The sequence below is a fragment of the Pistacia vera genome, unplaced genomic scaffold, assembly GCF_008641045.1.
Source record: "Pistacia vera cultivar Batoury unplaced genomic scaffold, PisVer_v2 Contig394, whole genome shotgun sequence".
Classification (NCBI taxonomy): domain Eukaryota; kingdom Viridiplantae; phylum Streptophyta; class Magnoliopsida; order Sapindales; family Anacardiaceae; genus Pistacia; species Pistacia vera.
The window spans coordinates 459465-481501 of NW_022196217.1; the positions used below are offsets into that span (position 1 = coordinate 459465).

At 32.9% G+C, this 22037-nt stretch overlaps 1 protein-coding gene across 1 annotated transcript; it reads right to left on the minus strand.

Moving 5' to 3' along the window:
• Positions 1-751: 751 nt before the first annotated feature.
• On the minus strand, positions 752-3963 carry LOC116141180 (NAC domain-containing protein 90-like). The gene is made up of 3 exons (XM_031426709.1): positions 3723-3963; positions 2689-2978; positions 752-1122 (listed from the first exon to the last, which is right to left on the minus strand). Exons 1-3 carry the CDS (start codon positions 3889-3891, stop codon positions 784-786), a joined length of 798 nt encoding a protein of 265 aa, XP_031282569.1. The 5' UTR covers positions 3892-3963; the 3' UTR covers positions 752-783.
• Between the last annotated feature and the right edge of the window lie 18074 nt (positions 3964-22037).

Below are 22037 nucleotides of genomic sequence, written 5' to 3' on the forward strand. Positions count from 1 at the left end.
TTTCTGCTACATGCAGAAATCTCAAATGTCTTTGATGAAGTACATTATGATTTTCCAGTGTTCCACATTATATCATACAATATATAACAACTTATATATAAACCGAAGCCAGTATAAGATTTTCCAAAATTAAAAAGGGAAATTTTTTTTTTTTTTTTTTTTTTAACTAATACTCTACAGAGTAACCACAATGAACAATAAAAAAAAAATTATCAATGGAAATAATATTCTTTAAACTTTTAAGGGACGATAAATTTTAATATCTTTTTCATCTAAACAAGTATAGGGATTGATTGTTACAATCAACTTGATAGAAATTTTGATACATCTATCTATCCTTTGTAAGACCTTACATTATATTTACATATTTATTGATTGATGAACTGGACCTACGACGGTACGACACATGATGATACATTATATTTACATATTTCTTGATTGGTGGACTGGACCTGCGACGGTACAACACATTATGATACGTTATTTTCACATATTCCATGAGTGATGGACTGGACCTACGACGGTACAATGGATGTAAAGTGTAAACTTATTCAGATATCAAGGTTAATCTCTCCGATAAAGCAATCTATTCAAGTTTTAGGGATTTGTTGAATAAACCTTATATAAGTGAGAATTACCAAAGATCAACTGAAGTTCATCCTAAGATATCGGATGATGATAATTTTATAATAGTTCATAAGAGCCTTGCAAAATACATTGATTGAATTATCAAATAAAGTATCCATCAGGCCCCTTAATTTTGTTATAAATAAATAGCTTCTCTTACCCCATCCCAGAGAACCAATCAATTTGCTCCAAATCCCACCACAATTCATTATCAGAACCAATTGCCATGTTACTAGTTTCTCCGTTTACAGATTGTTGAGCATGGTCTCCTGAGGATGAACTCTCCATTGAGCTTGTTCTCTGAGGATCGATTTGAGCGTTCTGATGATGAGATGTTGTTATTAACTCATTATCATCAGCTTGTTGAACTAGCCTTGGCTCGCCAATTAGTAAACTGGCTGCTCCTGCTGCCGGTGGTGGTGGTGGACGTCGGTCAAAGTTCCGCAAGCATTTGGATTTCTTGTACACTCGGCACAAACTTAATTCTTGCCTTACCTGCATGCGAAGATTTTAAAGAAATCAAAGATAATTATAACTACTAAGATCTAAGAAATCTAGATTATTATAGTGTGCATTATTTATTCCATCCTGTTAAATTTTCTCAACATTATATTTAGTCTAACAGGCTCTCTATCATAAAACTTGGATTTTTTTTTTAATATTTTATTCAAGGCAAACATGGCGATACGAAATTCTGACATTTGGTTTTGATACATGTTAAATTAATACTCTACCTAACTGCTTAAGTTAAAAGGTATCCATCTCTTTCTATTATATAAAACCTTTGGTATAGGGACGCTAGTCGTAAAGACAAAATGAATGAGATAGATATGGAAAGTAATGACAATAACACAAATTAAAGAATACTATAATTTAGTTTAATTGGTTCGAATTTTTACGCATGATCACAGGCCAAAGACACAATAAGAATTTTACTAATAAAACAAACCGATCACAAACAAAAAACCTCACTTGTAAATATCCGAACAATCATTCTTAACGTAAGAATATCAACCAAATTTCTCACCTAATAAACTAATTTTCTTTTCATGGCTTTCTTGTGTTAAAGATTGTTAATCCGAATTCTATAGATATACACCAAACTTCAAACTAAAATGCACTTTTATTTTCCTAACTCACTTAGCTTTCTCTTCAAATCTTTTAAGCTTTAATGGATTGAAGATTTGGAGATTACTTGTCAAGCGTATATTCTAGTGAATGGGACATAACTGCATATCAAATTGTGTACAAAAGTTGGGATATTAAGCCTCCATCAGCACTTTGAACACTTGGGAAAATAGAAGTGATAATGATGTGCTCCCCAAAACATGCATCTATTAGCCAAGCAATTAATACAAAGTCAAGAAAGGAGGGAATGAATCATAATAAAACGCACGTTTTCTACCTTCGCATAATATTCAAACAAAGTCTTTGTAAACCCTTAAATAAGGAAAACTATTTTCTTAATATAGATGAGACATAATCTTCACTCAAGAGTTCTCTACTTTTACAATCACATAAATTGATCTCCGAAAAATGGAGAAATAACATATGAGATAGTCTCACAACATCATCATCCTAATAATAATCACTATCATGATTTATCAATAACACCTTTATGATGGATAACAGAAAAAAAAATAAAAAAATTACCACTTATATATGTAATTAATTTTGGATAGTCTTACTATATCAGTATAATGATTTGTAGACCTTCTTAGGCAATTAAGTTTTAATATTTTCACGATCTAACTATGTTAAAAAAATATATAAAAAAAATATTGTTAAGTTATATATCAATTTCAAAGTTTCAACTATGAAATTAACTAATCGGTCTATCTAAAAAAACAATTGTAACGGGGTTATAATTTCTTAACAAAAAGAGATTGAGTGTCGGATTAGGTTAATCGGATCATAATTGGCTGCTTGTAACTATTAATGTTTTGGGTTAACACATGATTATATTTACCAATTAAATTATATATGCAACCCATTTGCTAGTACCATATAAATTATTTATGTAATGAAACAAATAATTATCATAATTTAATTATTACATACCGGTGGAGTTGCAGAGGTAGATGCGGATGCTTCTCCTTCAATGGCTTTGTACTCGTTCATTTTCCACTCAGTTTTTCTTCCAGACGGAGCTCTTCCTCTATAGAAAACCATCGTTCTCTTTTCTCCAACAGCGCGATTTGAAGAGTAAACAAAACCAGGTGATCCAGTTGCTTTCCAATATCCTTCAGTTGTCAGTCTGTTTGGTCTCCCTCCGCGTGCTTCGCTCTCTTGTCTTGGAATGAAAAAGAACCATTGTTCAGGGTCTCTATGGCACAGGTATTGGGAAAATTCTGGATCAAAAATAAATTCAAAATAAATAAATAAATGTGAGTTTCATGATAATAAAACCGCTTTCTAGCTAGCCCTTTTAATTCTAAATTCTATACTCAATTTCCGTTTAAAGATTACAAGTTCGGTACAAAAAGCATAGATCTACTCAGATGCTATGTTGAATTTTAATACTCATAAAATGTTCGTACTCTCCCAAAAAATACTAGAAGAAAACACGTATAATTATTCTGGAGTTTTGAGCGATCGTTCTTTAAACGATTTTTTTCTTCTTGATTTTGTTTGTTCTCTTCAGCTTCATAAAAAGAAAAAACAAAATAATAATAATATTAAAGATTTATTAAACATATTTTAAGATGTATTTTTTCCTTCTTAATGACATTGTTCCCAGATACTTCAAATCTTTTTTTTTTAATCTGAAAATCCTTATTGATCTAACTTCATCTTCACAATATATCATGAGAAAAAAGTCAAGATATGTGGTGATAGATAAAAATTAAACAAAGAAAATCCTTTTGTTGAACAATAATAAATGGTGGTACAAAAAACTTTAAAAGTTATCGGTGGGCTTCATGTCAAAAGAAAAAAAAAAGGAATTCTAATGATGAAATGGGGTGCAAGTAATCGTATATACTGAGCTCAAACCATCTGTTTTTAAGAAACCTGCACTAAAAGCGATGATCGAAGACAAAAAGCAAAAGCAATAATTTAAAATGAGATAAGAGATGAAGAAATAAAGATTTTACGTGGAAGTTCCCATGGATTGAAATCGTATATATTGACGACTGGTATAACCTGGTCCATAAGACGGTTCAAGTCGTCTCTGGTACCTTGAAGCTTGTGATGAAGATAGAAGGAAACTAGTTCTTCTTCTGTTGGGTAAAAACGAAACCCAGGTGGCATCTCATCTATCATGATGATCAGAAATATATGTATTAACTACTATTTAGTAATTTAACTGGGATTCTAATATAAGTTCAGTTTTTCAATGGTGGTTTGATTTTCACGAAGAGTACCTCGTTATATATATGTAATTAAGGGGTGGGATATGATGAAAAAGTTAGGCAAGTGAGCGCTAATAAGAACGGGAGAGATATGAGACTACTTGGAAATTTCCAGGTTTTTGTGAAGAATTGTCTTCCCTTTCTCTCAGTACATGGTATCGGTCAATGGTAGAAGTTCACACTCTTATGCAGACCCTCTTTTATTTCCGTAAGGTTATAGTACCCTCTCATTATATCTCCGACATCGTACTGTTAACTACAGTGTCATTATACCAACAACGTTATAAATTTAAAAATATTAATATTATAACTTTTTCTTGGTAATTTCTTTTACAACTGTAACGTAACAATTTGTAATTGATTAGCTCATAATGAATCTTACCTAATAAATTATAGTTAACTAATTATTAACTGTTATGTCAGGGTTGTGGAAAAAATTTTATAAGAAAAGATTGTGAGTGTAATATTATTCTATAAATTAAAGCTAATTCTTTAAACCTCCAGGTTTGCTCAAACCCGAAAACCCTCTCAAAGTACCAATACTAATGCGAAACCCCTATCATTTGTCAGATGTTAAATATTTGCTTATTACAATTAAAAAAAAAAAAAAAGGATAATTATCATAAAAACCTCTCTTAGGCATGTGTTATGACCATCTTACCCTACATCTGACAACTAACGGGATTTTGTTAACGTCTGACAAATGTTAGGGGGTTTTGTATCATTATTGGTATTTAAGGTGGTTTTTTAGATCTGGATAAACCCTGGGAGGTTTAAAATAATTATCCCTTATACATTAGTACAAACTTATCGTAAAAATATTTAATTTAAAAATTATAAATTGAATTAATGAAAAAGAAAATTGTTGAGACTCTAATGTAAACATAAATACAAGGTAAAGGAGTGTGGGCCCCCTGAAATTTAAAAATTCATAAAATATCCCTTAGTATCCTTAATTAATTACATTGTGCCCCTGTAGAAATGGATAACAAATTAGAATATCCAAAATACACGTTTGTTTCCCTATTCTGAAAATACTATTATATTTTATTCAACTATTTTTAAACCCCCTAAGTTTATTAATTTAACTAAACACCCCTTGAAAAAAATTTAAAAATTGACAAAAACACCCCCACCCACCCACATTTGCTAGATTTCGGCCACCACCGCTGGCAAGTGGCCAAAATCTGATATAATGGCGCATTACCGACTGGATCTGGCCGGTAGTACGCCGATCTATCATTTACCGGCTAAATCTACGGCCAAAAAAAGGTTAGATCTTTGGTTATAGCTAGTCTTCAACAACGACCAAGATATGGTCGTCGTTGACCATCAATGACGACCATATCTTTGGTGGTTGTTGACAACCAAACATGGCCAGATCTGGCCGTAGATCTGGCTTTTTTCGGCCAGATCCACGATGGATCTGGCTGGAAATCACTATCTCAGCGCACGAACGATTAGATCTAACCAGTCATGTAGCGGTGGTGGCCGGCTGCCAATATTTAATGGGTGGGTGGGGGTGTTTTTATAATTTTTAATGTTTTTTATTACAGAGGTGTTTAGTAAATTACCAAACCTATCATGCCTCATTATTCCCATCCAACTCTAAAAATATCAAAAATACTATCTCAAATACTAAAACAAACACAAATTCCGCACTCAAACCATCTTTATTTCGGATAAATTATAGTACCGTCTTATTGTTAACAAGAGAATTTATGCTATCATAGTGTTAACACAGTATTAACATATCAACTGTATCACAAATTAGTGTAAATGTATTGTATAAATATTCAATTTTAGAATTAACAATTAAATTAAGAGCAAACGACATGTTCCCACCCAAGGTTTACTAAAATCCAAGGTTCATACCCTTGATTTCATTTATTCCAGATACCCACCCTTAATTTAATACCGTTTCTTTTATTTTAAAAGTTTAAGGGTAAAAGCGTCAAAACCCCATTTCTCTCAACTCACCACCATTGACTGCCCTTCCATTTCCTCCTTCTTCGTCTCTCCCATATTCTGACACAAGAACTTCATTTTACACTTTTTTTAACCCATTCTTCCTCTTCTTCTCTTCTCTCTTCCATATTCTTCCTCTTTTTCTTCTTCTCATTTTTTCTTTCTCTTCTCTCCACCAGATTCTTCCTCTTCTTCTTCTTCTTCTCCTCTTTTTATTCTCTCTTTCTTCTTCTCTTCTTTCCACCAACTGCTTCCCCTCTACCACTGCTAGTGAAAATTAATTGGTACACTGACTTGGGAAAATCGTCAAGCAGCTGGTTTGCGTTTGATAGGAGTAATTGTGTAGATGGTTGGGGAAGTGGAGAAAGCCCCAAAAAATACATCTCAATCAATCAAGACCACAACACTTCACACAAAACAACACCAAATTAACGAGTCAATTTTGATTTTGGCCGTCGAAAATGGCCAAAATCAGGCGAGTAAGAAAAGTGCGAACCCTAGTGATGGGCGGCAAAAGGGTGAGCAATTAGGGGCTAGAAGGTTGAGGGTTTTGATGAGGGGTTGTTTGTGAGTGTAATGGTGGTGTCGATTTTGGTTTTGGTCACCGAAAAGCTCTAGAATTTGGCGAGAGAGGTCGTGCGAACCCTAGCGACGCCGACATAAAATCGAGTGGAATCAGGTTGGGAAAATGGAGGTTTTAGAGGTGTAAGGGTGGTGGTGCTTGTGGTGATGATGGGGAAGGCCAACAGAGCTGGGATCGAGCCAAGTGAGACCGAAATCGGGTGGTGGTGAGGGATTGCAATGGCAGTAGATGGGTGGAATGGTGGTGTGGTGACTTTGGGGTTTCGTGAGGGAGAGAGAAGCGTGGTTGTGGCTATGGCTGTGGCCATGGGAGGGAGTGAGAAGCGGCAGAAGAGGAGGGGGAGATGAAGAAGAAGATGGGTGGGTAGTTTGGTAATTGCTCTCTTCATAATCCAACAGTGACTAACAATGTTAGTTTAAGGGTGGGAATCTGAAATAAATGAAACCAGAGGTATTACTTTAGGATTTCATCAAATCTCGAGTGGGAACATGTCATTTACTCTTAAATTAATTATAAGATTGATGAAAAAGAAAATATTCATACTCTCAATGTGGAAGTAAAGGTCCTCTAAAATTTGAAAATTCACATAATACCCTTTATATTCTTTAATTGCATTGTAACCCTTTAAATTTGGATAACTAATTAGAATAATGAAATTGCATATGAAAATATACGATTAGTTTTGTTTCTAATTTGTTATACATTTTTATGTTTTACTTGATGTATATGGATAAACTAATTAGAATAATGAAATTGCATATGACACAAGTGAGAACTAGATTTCTAATTATATATTTATTTTATTTTAATACAAAGAGAAAGTAATGTGACTTTATTCTTATATTGTTATGTCACATCAATCAACCTCATTTTTTTTTTTTTATCCTATTTTGTTGACTTTTCATACAATTCATTAACCATGTCTAGTTACGTAATTTAAGTTGAATATATTAATTACATGTTTAAATTAACTCAAAGTCTCAAACATATATCATATTCTTTGATTAATACACTCACAAATCACAGTATCGTTCATCAATGTTTCTAAAATGTACACGAATTTCAAAAATTGCATTATATATCCGGTTTCTTATAATTAAAAAAGATCTCGTTAGTTTGTGTCGACTAATGTTAATTAAATTTTGTTTATTAGTATTAGTTGCGCCAATAACGGAATTTTGAATTAAAAAAAATACTGGTATATATCAGATTATTCTTGATTTTTTTTATTCATAAAGTCTTGCAGGTCTGCTGCTTCTTATATTCAGATGAGTTAATTCTTACTAACCACAATATAAAGTCCGAATTTTAAATTCACACTTTTTTTTTTTTTTTTTTTTTTTGAGGCTATTGGACAGCATTTCTGAATCCAAAGCCATTTGTTTTTTTTTAAATGTTTATCACATTGAAAAGTAGAAATTGACCTTGACTGTCAATTTTCTTTTTCTTTTTCTTGGAGCCAAAACTGAAATTGCATGCAGCACGCTGATTTACTATTTTGCTGGTTAATATATTTATTTATTGAGAGATTTTTTTTTTAAATCAGTGGGGTGTCTGAATCAGCTTGCGTGCATCTCAACTAATCCTTCGGGACCCTGAAACTAAATGTGAGAATTAGGCTTGGACCCAAAAAACCCAACCCAAAAAACCGATCTTATAAGGATAGGTCCTAGGACCAAACCAGGCCCAAGGGAGGAGGGCCCTAGCCTAGGGCCGATCCCTCCTCCAAGACCCGATCCCAAGCCTGGGCCCAAACCCCCTCCCCAATTTCCTTTTAACCCCTATAAAATATCCAAAATCCCCTATTTAATGAATTTACAATAAATTTAGGGGTTAAAATGAAATTTAACAAAAAAAATTTGTCCAGGAGCGGTCCTATGGGCTATTTTGCAATTCAAACCCTCAATTAGGGACTTTTAATCAATGTTTTAATAACCAACCCAGGGTAAAACCCAGTAAAGTGGTCAGGTCCTAGGTTAACTGGTTGAACCAGTTTGACCGACGGTTCAAACCGGTGTCCAACTAAAAATTACTATAAGCCACTACAAAATTGAAATCTTGCAAAAACACCCCAAACACCACCACCAGCATTGACAACCCAGGCCAAATAGGATCTGTTTCTAACGACGACAACACTCTCCATCACTGCGAAAACACTCCCCTTAGCCTCCTAACCAAAACCCATCTCACCCCTCCCCCGTTCGCTCCACCAATTGTCGGCAATAGGTTGCTATTTTGGCCGATTGATTTTTGCCTTTTCCAATCGATTCACTCACCAGAAATCACTCCCTTCACCACCTTTGGATTCACTAACACTCTCTCTCAAAAAGCCCCAACATAATTGTCATTGTATGCTCACCGATCGTCGTCCATAATTCTAAGGGTTGAGGGTGAATACTTGAAAGTGATAACCTGTTTGGCGAAGGCCCGAGTTTCGATTCCACCGGTCGGGTCGGGCTGGGTATCAAAACACTGATTTAATACAATTTCTCTTATTTATTAGATAGATATGAATTAGAAAGAAATAAAAATAAACAATTAACCAAAAAAGGTAAAACTCTTTTTCTATTAATCTCCTATTTAAGTTGACCTCTCTTTTTTCTATTTCTTCCAGAAGCTATTAGCCATTTTCTTATTTAGGGTTTCGTGGTAATTTAATTTCAATCACTAGTTTACTTTTAAAGAAGCAGATAACTAAGTATTATTTTATTTGAGGATATATAGAAGCCGATTCAACGGCTATCAAATAACAATAGATGTAGAAAAAGTTTTAGGAGAATTGGATTTACGACATCATTATTACTTTAATTTTAGTATTTATAATTTAATAATTAAAACTTAATTATATAAATAATTATTTAAACAAACTACAGTAATTTATATTGATAATTAAATGAATAAAATAAATAAATTTAAATATAAAAATTTTATTAGAATAAGATATAAAAAGCATGATACGCTCATACCATCAAAAATTAATTTTTTTTTTTCCACAATGATACATTAATTTATGATAAATATTTATTATAGATTGATATATAATCAAACCAAATCTATGCATTAACTTCTTCTTCTTCTTCTTCCAAACCACTTTCCAAACTAGATATTATATTACGCCGCTTAATTATCACATACATCACAGAGAGATTAGAATTTAATATTATGTCATTCTTCAGTTAAACTTGAGGGATGGATCTTAACATGAGTAGTAATTAAAGTTGTATTTTAAAAAATTTTGAGTGGAAAAGTATCATTAAGCCAAACTTTAATGGAAAAAGGTCATTTACTCTAAATATTTACTATGGATTGATATATAATTAAACCAAATCCATGCATAAACTTACTTCTTCTTCCAAACCATTTTTCAAACTAGATGTTATATTAAGCCACTTAATTATCACATGCACCACAGAGAGATCAGAACATGAATAACAGCTTTGTACGAATAGTTGGACGATATGCTATATAAGTGTCGGTATGGTAGGTTTACCAAAGCATGACTTTAGTTAAATTTCCGCAACTTTCCGAAAAGCTATATCTATAATTAATAGCTAAGGAATTTAAGGTCTTTGAAATTTCCATGAATTTCATTTAACCAATCAAAACTATGTAACATGACGTTGTATTACGAATGTTGTCTCATTCTGAAAAGGTATTAAATTTTCTTTGCTCCAAAATTCTTCAATCAGAGTACAAAAATTGTAGCTAATTATGCTTGCAAGCTTTGGAAAGAATTTTACATGCTACTTCTGTCAAATTGAGTGGAAGCTTCCTCCGATTAATTAATAATTCCAAAAAAAGAAAAAAAAAAAAAAAAAAAATCTATCAAAATCAGTAAGTAACCCGTCAATGTATATGGAGTTTCCAGTGATGTTCATGTTGACTAACTAACTAGTATTGAAGAATAAATAATTAAAGTTGATTTTATTATAATTGAGTGCATCTTTTTTTTCCTCGTGGGATTTGATACGTTCACATTACAATAAACATTTGTCCTATATATCTTTTTTTGGGTAATTTGTTTTATATATCTTTTCAATTTAAAGTTTCAAATAACCTATAAATGGGAAAATTATATTAAATAACTCATTTTTGGTTTCAATTAAAAAAAAAAAAAAAAAGAAAGCATGTTTTTGAAAGTGTCTCATGAAATAACCAATACAAACCGATAATTATCATGGATAGAGTCTTGAAACAGATCGATTTCTATCTGTTAAGTGACCAATAATCATCAATATAGAAAATATATTTCCCTTATAAACGTGAACAGGAGATTAATTAAAAATATTGTTTGTTGAAAGGTAGGCATGGACTCATGTAGGACCAAAACGAGCAGGTAGAGATCAAATTATATAATGTGAAAAGGTTAGAAAATCTAAGTCAAAAAGAAGTCAACAAATACTTGACTAAACTAAGATTTTGAAGTCTTCACGGCTGTTTTTACGCGAAGTTGGACAAGAACAATCCGTGTGAACCTCCACATTACGCTGAAACGACTCTGGAACTTTTGGTTCTGCTCAAATTATTGGAGTAAACGTACGTGAATTATGTAACATGTTTGATTTTTTAAGACGTGTGTTTGACCAATAACAGCATCTCACTCTCATGTTCATTATAAATTACCAATTTGAACGCAAATATGACTAGTTAAGTTGAAGGTAGATAGATTCAACAAAAAAATCAGCAAATATTATATCATTTAGTTATTTATAAATAGTACGCTGTAGCAATGTATAAATGTTTCATGTTTTGCTATTATCGGTTTTAATGAAATTTCAGGTTTTATTACACCTCTTTATGGTCAACAACTATATGTTTTAGTATAAATTAAAGGTGAATTTTACATTGTGAAGACTTAGATTTTACTCAAAAGAATTATACATTTTAGAAAATTATATTTCATTCATACTAGAGAGATTTTTGTTCTAATTTGGGAGTGCAACCTTAAAGAAGAACAAGTCATTGTTTCCTAGAGATTAGGCCACTAGGACATTGTCCAAGAGAAGCGAAATCTACCCTTAAACACAATGCTTTGGTAGGGACGAAGCCAGAAAATTTATTCTAGGCGGCCAAAATGTAATGTTGAATGAATGAAGGCAGCAGTGAGGAATTAGGAAGATACATTATGGGGGTCAGAGGTGAATTTAAAAAATTGGGGTTGCCAAAGTGTAAAAAACTTAATATAAAGGGACGAAAATGATACTTTTCTACATAAAATTCAAAAAAAAATTGCCCTAGGATCCCATTCCCCGGAACCATCCCCAACCTCTAGGGAATTCCCCAGCCCGTGGGGATGGGTTAACCCCTGATCCCTCTCCGGTCAACGCGGTCTTTGCGGGTATAACAGATTTGGGCGATTTGCCCATTTGGGTTTCAACTTTTCCATCAGCCTGGCCTTATACGCAACTGGGCTCCTATTGGTAATCCAAGAATTTATGGCTGGACTCCTTTTGAATAAATAATATTCTTTAGTCTTTATATTGACTTCCAATGAAGTGAATTATAGGAATAAGTCAAAGCCCAACTCTTAACTTCACATTTTCAGCCGCTCGTCTCAGGCCTCAACCTTGTGATATTGCCCGTATTGGTGTAATTTTTGAATTATGAGCAAGCATCAAGCGTGTAATGTAAATACAAACTGATGAATTAATGTAAGTTTTAATTAATTATTGTAAATATTGAAAAAAATTTGATAAATTAATATTAATTATAGTAGAACAACTTTGCCATGGATTTAGAAAAACTCTCACAATTTAATTCTTATTTATGAAATAAATTGAAATTCGTTATGTATCAAATATACATGTGTTCTTTTCTACGCAATCTTAACAATAATCATCCACAAAATTAGAAAATAAGAGACAATTTATACTCTCATTGTAAATAGATACCACTAATAATAAGTTAATAACAAATTAAATATATGTATATAACTATACATTTTGTTAAATCTTATATTAAATTAACTACTTGAAGAAGGAAGAGGAACTTTATAATACAATGCAAGAATTCTTTGAATATCACATAAAGTTCTTCTTCCTTCTTCTAATTAATTGGCAATTTTAATTTACAACGATTTTTAATATTGATTTAAGTAATTAATTTATTCTTGTATAAAGTTCCGCTTACTTCTTCTAATTAATTTGTCTAGTTTGTTTCATTGATTAATTTTCAATTATTCAAATTAATATAAGATTTACACCTACTAAAATTTTTAAGTTGGACTATTACATTAAACCTATCATAATGGCATCTAACTAAAATGAGAATATAAAATTATAAATTGCTTCTTATTTTCTAATTTTGTAAATGATTATTGAATATTGATTGATTGCATACCAAAGATCTTATACTTGATTTTTTTTAATGAAATAATATTATGTTATTTTGATATATATATGGAGATGCCAAGCCTACCTTTGTCCTCGAGGTCGAGAATTGAATCCCCACCCTATTCGGGGCAGGTCCTCAATCGGGCGGGCCGAACGCCCATCTCAACTTGCCATGTGGCTCTACTCCTGTGCATTGGCTTTCAGATGTGGAATTGAAAGTATCAAATTCAAGAATCTAATTTTATCAAATATTTCCAACATATTCATTTATTGTTACCATCCTAGCTGTAGATTATTTGTTGTATATGTAAACAATTAATCTATTGGAATATGACAAACTTATGATGTATATTAATTAACAATATTACCTCTTATGTCAACCATCTATTTAATATATATCAGAATACTCGTGCTTCATTAATCTTATAAAAAAATTATAAGTTTAACACTTTACATTACTCATAACTTCAATTACCACCACTCTTATATTCAATAATTTGTATTACAAATTAAACCATGTTGTAAGTTTCATATATTATGCAGGGTTGTTAGATCATTTGTTTTAATTTATTTAATAGAACTTTAATTTTAATTGTTTAAATTATACTAAAATATATCAGTTTGTATAAGTCAGATTGCAACGACTTTGTATAAGTTGATATTCCACTTTTTACAGTATTACACATATGTTTATCCTATTACGTTTCACATTATTCTTAGATTTCAACGTCATACTATTACAATATCCCACATTCCGCAATATTAATTGAATCCGCTTCAAGTCATTGTAGATTCATAAATTTAATTGGTCTTCACAGAATTCCCCTTTTGATATGATCTTTCTAGTTCACACGCATGTCAAAATTAATGGTCAAACTTTATTTTTCCTCATGGAATTGCCGCAAACTGTGTTATCTATTAGCGGGAAAAAAAAAAAAAAAAAGTCTTTGGCAAACCTTTGAATTCACTTTCAGAAGTTCAATTAACGGGTTTATTCGTTGTCACCTTGCGGTTTGATAAAAAAAAAAAAAAAAAATTGTTTTCTCCACTTAAGTAATTTCAAAAAGAAAAATGATATAGTTATCAAAAAAATACACCGAATTCACACACCCACAGATGTGACACCATCTTGATCGTCTATTAATTATAAATTTTTTTTTTAAAGAAAAGAAGATGGTATCACGTATGTCGGTGCGTGAATTTAGTATATTTTTTTCAGTAACTGTAACATTGCTCTTTAAAAAAAGTGACACTGTCATCCTTATATGGTGTTTTGGTTATGTAACTATGTAGAAAATAGAAAAGTTATTTTAAACAAATGGTTGGTAGTTTTAGCCAACCGGTTAGAATTTTGATCACATAGTTGGCCGTCGTTTGATTGTTCTAAATAAACAATTAATTGTTTCAAAAAAGAGTAATACTACACCACCAATCTTCTTTCACAAACTTTTTCTCACAACTTTGACGTGATAGCTCGCAATCGATCAGTTTACAATTAATTAGTAGGATTCATGTGAGACTCATTGTAAACTGACTAATTACAAACTGATATGTCAAGATTATGAGAGAAAGTTTGTGAGAAATGATTGTTAGTGTAGTATTATTCTTTGAAAAAAACGATTGATAGTTTTGATGTTGTTATATTTCTCATATATACAAATGGTTAACTGTTTGGTCAAAACGGTCACTTTGTTGTTCAAAATGTTTCCTTTATTCCTTATAACATTCATTTAATTGACAAAATCTTCGTTTTTATGTCAAACCTCATGGGTAGATATGTAATTAACCCTCCAATTAAGCTCTCAAGAACTTAATACACTTTATATTATGCATCTCAACTCAAACACAGGGTATTATTTTGAAAATTGATTTTGGGTTTTGAATGAAACTGATTTTTTGTCACTACTGCTACTACTTAGACCTGGCAAAACGGGTTTAGACCCGCGGGTCAACCCCATACCCGGGTAAAAAATATAGGGTATAGGTCTAATGTATTAGACCCGTTTTTCTAGACTCGTACTCAGTCCGACCTGTATATTTAATGGGTTATAAGGGTCAACCCGCAGGTACCCGTAAAAAAAAAAAAAAAAGAAAAAAAAAGGGGGATTTGAAAATAAAATCCCTAAATTTTAGAATCACTTCGATAGTTCAAGTCTCTAACTCTCATCCCATCGTCGCCATCTCTGATCTCCTCTCTCTCAAGTTTCACCGTCACAAGTCGCAACTCACCATCTCCTCAATCCTCTCTCTCACTGTCGCCATCTCCTCTCTCTCACAGTCACCTCGCCAACTTTCCTTGAAGATAGTTTGGTATACTGTGTGGCAGAATCACATGCCGAGGAAGCAGTTTTTGAAGATCAAAGGTATGGTCTGAGCCAGAATCATACCCGTGGACTTGTCATATTTATCAAGTTCGAAGTGACGCCCTTCACTTCGCTGCTCTTAGACACAACAAAGAAGAATCTGACTGGAAGCCCATGCGAGTTTTTGATGACTCACAGTCGTCTCTACTGCAAACTTAGGGAGCTAATAATTCTGAATAGCCCCCTTCAATTTTCTTCTTGAACTATCATATAATATTTTTCTGTTATAGTTTATCAGAGAATGAGTTGGAGTTGAACATCCTTTTCTTCCAATGGAAGAAAATCATACCCCGGTAAATTCTTGATTTGATTCTCGTATAAGTGATTCTCGTATACTGCAATCTCCACCATCCATCTCCTCATCTGCTCCTTGTGCTGTCCAAAGATAATTTTTGTGCTAAATGTTAATTCTGAATTCTCTTGTAAATCCATTTGGTGGTTCTCTTTCTCTTGTTCTGAGTCTTCCATCTCCTCATCTGCTCCTTGTGCTGTCCAAAGATAATTTTTGTGCTAAATGTTAATTCTGAATTCTCTTGTAAATCCATTTGGTGGTTCTCTTTCTCTTGTTTTGAGTCTTTGACACCTCTGTGCTGCCAATTGAATGTTTTTAACGGAGGGTGGTTATCTTTTACTCAAGGGCATTGAGGCACATCAATTGAGGGGATAAATATTTTTCCTTTAAATTTGAAAAAGTTAATCAATAGCATTCATTTTTATGCCCAAGGTATGTAGGTATTCTTTGAATTTAACTCACCTGGCTAGTGGACAACTTGCTGCCTCATCTCTTTCTCCTCTATGTTGGAAAAACGGGTACCCACGGGTCCACCCGTACCCGTATAGGATAGGGTACGGGTCCAAAATATACCTTGACCCGTATATAGCCCATACCCGTGAAGACCCGGCCCGTACCCGGCCCACCCGCCCGTTTTGCCAGGTCTACTACTACTACGACTAATTTACAAATTTATTAGCAATGGACCAACAACATGTCAAATTTTATTGTGAATTAGATTTTCTAATTCCTTCACGATGCAATTTTCCACAATTTGCTCTTGAATTTAGCACAAAACTTATAATTGACGGCAACATTCTAAAAGTTAGAGTGCACTTGGTTCATTATTCTGATACTTTTTAGAATAATATTTTTAAAAAAGTAAAATTGGACGGTTATTACGATGTAGGATTTGAAAATTAACAAAAATACCCCCTAGGTTTGTTTATTTACTAATAAAATATTAAAAATTAACAAAAACACCCTCACCTATCTATTAAATACTGACAGCCGGCCACCACCATCGGAGGGTGGCCGGAGTCACTGTATAGGTACACGACCGACTGGATCTGGCTGGTTTTGTGCTGATATGACCTTTTCCAGTCAAATCCACAGAGGATTTGGTCGGAAAAGGCCAGATCTACAGCTAGATCTAGCCGTATTTGGTCGTCAACGACAGCCAAAGATTTGGGTTCGTTTATTTTTAACTTAACATTCAACAACCATCATCACAAATGTCCAATAAAATTATTATGAAGAAAGCATACATATATATAACTTCATAATAAAAGTACGTCTTTTATTTCAAGATTAATAAAAATTATGAAACAAGATAAAGTTTTGGAACAAAGTCCGTTGGGTTAAGATGCTAACCCTTATTATCTTCATATTTTTGTTCAACTTTACCCAAATTATCTTATTTCCAGTAGCCGATTTCTATCTACTCATCTCTTTCAAATCAAGCTGCTAATTGGAAATTAAGTTAAGAGACACCACCTCATTTATCAACCAAAAGATAAATAATTTCTTGATAATTTCTTCATTTTCTTTTGGTGGAAAGAATGAGAATTTTTTTTTTTTTTTTTTTAAGACTTTGCTGGTTTGATGTGGGGGGGGGGGGGGGGTGGACGACACTGAAATAGTTATTAATTTTTATTTAATGAATTTTATCAATTAATAAAGGTGTAATAATTCTTTTTGTATATTTTGAAACCATATCATAAGGAGTAATGTTATGCCAACAACCCCCTCTCACAAACCTCTCTTACAACCCTACGTGTCAATAGATTAGCACTGTCACGTCATCTCCCACGACACCGAGACATCAAAGCATTACGGGAAACAAACGGTCATTCTTGGAGGAGGAACGACCGTCCCTTACATAAGGAACGACTGTTCCTTGAAGGAACACGGTTGTTCCTTTAAGGAATAGTCGTTCCTTATGTAAGGGACGGTCGTTCCTCCTCCAAGAATGACCGTTTGTTTCCCGTAATGCTTTGATGTCTCGGTGTCGTGGGAGATGACGTGACAGTGCTAATCTATTGACACGTAGGGTTGTAAGAGAGGTTTGTGAGAGGGGGTTGTTGGCATAACATTACTCCTTATGATATGGTTTGTTCCTTTAAGGAATAGTTGTTTCTTCTTCTTCTTCTTCCTCTTCCTCTTCTTCTCCTCATTTTGAGAAATGGAGAAACGGTCGTTCCTTCCGTAAGAAGCGGTCATACCTTTATAAGAAACGGTCGTTCCCTATGAAGGAACGACTGTTTTTTTGGTCTAGTCAAAATCGTTTTCCGGTCTTGGGTGTGGTGGAGCTGCTGTGGCAGTGACAGATCAGGTGCCACGTCGAAGTTGTGAAAGAGGGTTATGAGAGGGAGTTGTTGGCATAACGTTATTCTATCATAAAAGAGTAATGTTACGGTTACATCACACTTGTACACCATTCTCTTACACCATGGCATGGCAGATGACATGGCGGTGCCACCTCAGATGACAAGTCAGCGAGTTGCCATGTCACTTACCCCCAAATGTTAAAAAAAAAAAAAAAAAAAAAAAAATTGCTACCCCAAATTTCGAATGCAACTTTTCTTAAAACAAAACCCTAAATCAATTTCAATTTCCCTAAAAAACAAACCCAACACAATTTCTCCCCAAATTTCCTTTCAATCTTGAAAACTATAGTCACCACATTCTCCGATCACACCCTGACCAGGTCGCTGCCGTCCACCATCCCAAATTGGTTTCACTTCAAATATTCCTCTTTCACCACCACTGCCAATCTTAGCCGCTGTCCATCGACAAACGTAGATGTTCCACTTCGACTAAGTTCGACGAGTGCCTGCCGAGCTTCACCAGGTCGTCGACCATCTGATTTTCTAAAATGGAATGCTTATTTTGTAATCAATGGCCTATCAATGATATTGAATGGATTTTTAAGCGATATCGGAACTTTGATGACAATCTCAACCGCTATCCACCGCACCACCACCCCTTAAACAAAACTCAAGTTCTAGTCCAGTGTTTGCTCTGGTTAATTAATGTGTTTATACGCGTATCATTTTTCTGGTTTGATAGGAATTGGGTGTTCGAATTGAAACGCTAGTAATGAAATATGTCGTTCATTTTAAAAGGTCTAATTAGCTTTTTTGTAGGAGTGCCAGTGGTTGGTAACTTGGGTGTCGAAGAGACTCTTTCAATGGTACTAATTGGCGGCCTATTTGGGAACAAAGATTTTGATTTACTTATCGGATATGGTCATTGGTTAGATTTGAATTATTGGCATCAGATTTGATAAATGTCATGTTGATTGGTTTTCTAGAATAAGGGTACTTCATTTATTTATTACTTTCTATTGTTACTTGGAAAAATCAATTGTATGACCTCTATACTTTTGAAATTTTGTTTGTCAATGAATAATTCCGAGTGACGTAAATCTTCGGTAGGCCAAATAGAATTAACCCAGATTAAATAAACTGGAATGTTAACACAACTAGTTATACTTCCAATTAACCAGATATTGCAGCCATAAAAAATAAATAATAGTCAAGGCTGCTGCCAAGCTGAACATCAAATCTAATCAGCTATGTGTACCTTGTCTCAATTCCATCAATTTCTCTCACTGAAGGTCTTCAAAGACAAAGCAACATGTTGCCATCCATTCCAAACAAACTCCAAACGAATCAATAATCATGTATTCCATCACCAATCCAGTTCAAATACAATCTACAGTTCTTCCTGTGATCCTATCTTCCCTCACAAGAAAAACAAACATTCAACTCCTGTTGTTCCTGATTTCACAAAGTAATTATGCATTCAGTAAAAGTTCATAATAACTCAAATTTGTCCTTTATCTATAACATATTTTACTGGGAAAGTACAAGCAGGCAACCCACCTCATAAAACAAATCCATAACATATTTTACTGCAATGGGAAAGAAAAGTATAAGCAAGCAATCAAGGTAAAACTAATTTGTTCATGGGGAAACTACACAACAATTTCGAAAAGTTATGGGTAGATTCTTCACAATGCAACAAGAGCTCAAGAAATAATCGGAGAAGAACATAAATGGCTTAGTTGAGTTAGGAATTTTTCATTGACAGCGGTTGCCCCTCTGACATAGACACGTCACATGGATTTGAACCATATCAATTTTCATGCAACTACCATAGACAAGTCTATTCTCACCTTTGATGCAACATAATGGCTGCAAGTTTGTGGCTCAATTTGTCTTAGAACGGCATGACTACTAACCAAATGTGAATATAATTTAATCTTCCTAAATTTGAGTAATCTCTTACCACAGCTGAAGAAGATGCCAACTCATCTTTCCTTTATGCATTTACCATGTTAGGCCCACCATATATTGTCGCAAGCCCCCAAAAGCCTACAAATTCAACAAATACATGACAAGAACAGCAGCAGATGATGTCAAACTCAGCCGACGTGGAATAGCTACGTTTGTCGGTGGACGGTGGCGACCTGGTCGGGGTGTGATTGGAGAATGTGATGGCTATGGTTTTCAAGATTGAAAGGAAATTTAGGGAGAAATTATGCTGGGTTTGTTTTTGAGGGAAATTGAAACTAATTTTTGTTTTAGGAAAAGTTGCATTCGAAATTTTGGGGCAGCATATTTTTTTTTTTTTTTTATTTGCATTTTGGGGGAAGCGACGTGGCAACTCGTTGATATGGCATCGTCAAGTCATCCATCACGTCATGGTTTTAGAGAATGGTGTAGAAGTGTGATGTCATAATATTATTACTCGTCATCATAAAAAATAATTAATAAGGGTATAATGGGCATTCAAATATTCTAACTCATTTTTTAAGTAAACTTAAATAATTTTATAGCATTAAGCGTCCTATATATGTCTTTTTAGAAACTCGTATCTCATTTTAATTGTTTTTCATAAATATGCGGCCTTATTTTGAATTTCTCCCTAAATCTTTGTTAAGAACAATTTCTGAATTTACGTTTTTACTCTCATATAAGTTAGAGGTGGGGCGTATTGATAAATTAAATGGGGTTCAAAAATCATTTCCCTTACAAAAACCTATTTGATTAAAAAAAAAAAAACAGAAAAGAACGTTCTTGGGTTTATTCTTATTGGGTCTTAGTGATTAATTAAGAAACCCATTAAAAACCAAGTTAATGATGTATTGTATTTTTGTTTAGCACTTAAAAATTGTATATGATATATTTAAAATAGTTTATAATGGAAAAAAATTATATGATTTACTCATAATAAAACTTTTCTATATTAATACTCTATATAGGAATAACTTTTACATAGTCATAAAAAATTCAAATATCAACTTGAGATAGTTATAAATAAGAATAAACTCTATTATATTATAATAAGTTATGATTTTTCTAATTCTCGTATTAAGAAAGTCGTCTCCACATAGAAATAATTATCTGAATAGTGCAGAAAAATATATGTTACGTTACATTAAATATTTAAGATGAAATAAAATATTTATTAATATTGTTTGGGACAATGAATTATGTTTTAAAGTTATTACCACATTTTTTAACTTGTGAGTACGAAATAACTCGCTAACCTGGACATCTTCCTATTGAAGCTAAAATATTTATAATTTCTTAAATCTCAAACATGTTTAGAGCTTTTTGGTATAAAACCTTTTGTATTTCTGTATTATTATCCTGAGGATTATTTCATTTCTCTTCTTATCTAATTACAACAATGACTACTAAAATAATAAATTAAAATCTTAATAAATAGTTACATATTACTAAAACGAGAATTATAAAATAATAAATCAAAACAGTAATTTTTGTAACTACACTTTTATTAAGTTTTAATCTTCTTATAGTAATAAATTAGTTTAATCACACCATTATAACTATAGAGAGCTTTTACTGTATTTTAAAGTATTATCCATAATTACTCATAGTGTTTATGTTTAAATACAGACTTCTACTACAAAATTAGTCTATTTGACTAAGATAAAAATAAAATAAAAAATAAGTTGGTTCAAGTGATAGAATTCAAGTTACATGTTAAAATAAATAAAGGAATTCAATATTCATTTATCCCAATTGGATAACAACACATATTTGGATAACAAAGATTTGATATGAAAAATTGAGGCGGTAATATGATATTAATGTTTACTTACTGTAATTACGTAAATTAAATAAATAATTATATAATACACAAATACACAATATATTTATTTAGAATTATTTTGTACAAAATGCTTATAAACATTTTATTGATTAGAGACTTTATTGGATAAGGGGTACACCCATGATGGGTTACCCCAAGCGACGTGTGTGAGAGAAACTGCCAAATGCAGTTTCTCTCCAACCGCTGCCATATAAAAGGAAAACCTTTTCCTTTTAGAAAGGTTACGAACACTGTTGTTCAAAAGAAAACGCAAGGAAAAGTACGCTCTCTCTCTCTAAAAAAATTTGGAAAACAGAAAACGATTCGTGGCTTTCTTCCAGATTAACTTTATTGCTTCAGAGTTAAGGAGTGGAGGTATTTATGCTGTGTAAATTCATTGTAGTTCATTTA

What these genes read in the sequence shown, in the direction of transcription:
- LOC116141180 (XM_031426709.1), bottom strand. Translation starts at nt 3,891, where the DNA reads ATGATAGATGAGATGCCACCTGGGTTTCGTTTTTACCCAACAGAAGAA. An exon ending in CAATCCATGGGAACTTCCAC is followed by an intron (nt 2,979 to 3,722) that starts GTAAAATCTTTA and finishes TTTTTGATCCAG; the next exon opens with AATTTTCCCAATACCTGTGC. An exon ending in CTACCTCTGCAACTCCACCG is followed by an intron (nt 1,123 to 2,688) that starts GTATGTAATAAT and finishes CTTCGCATGCAG; the next exon opens with GTAAGGCAAGAATTAAGTTT.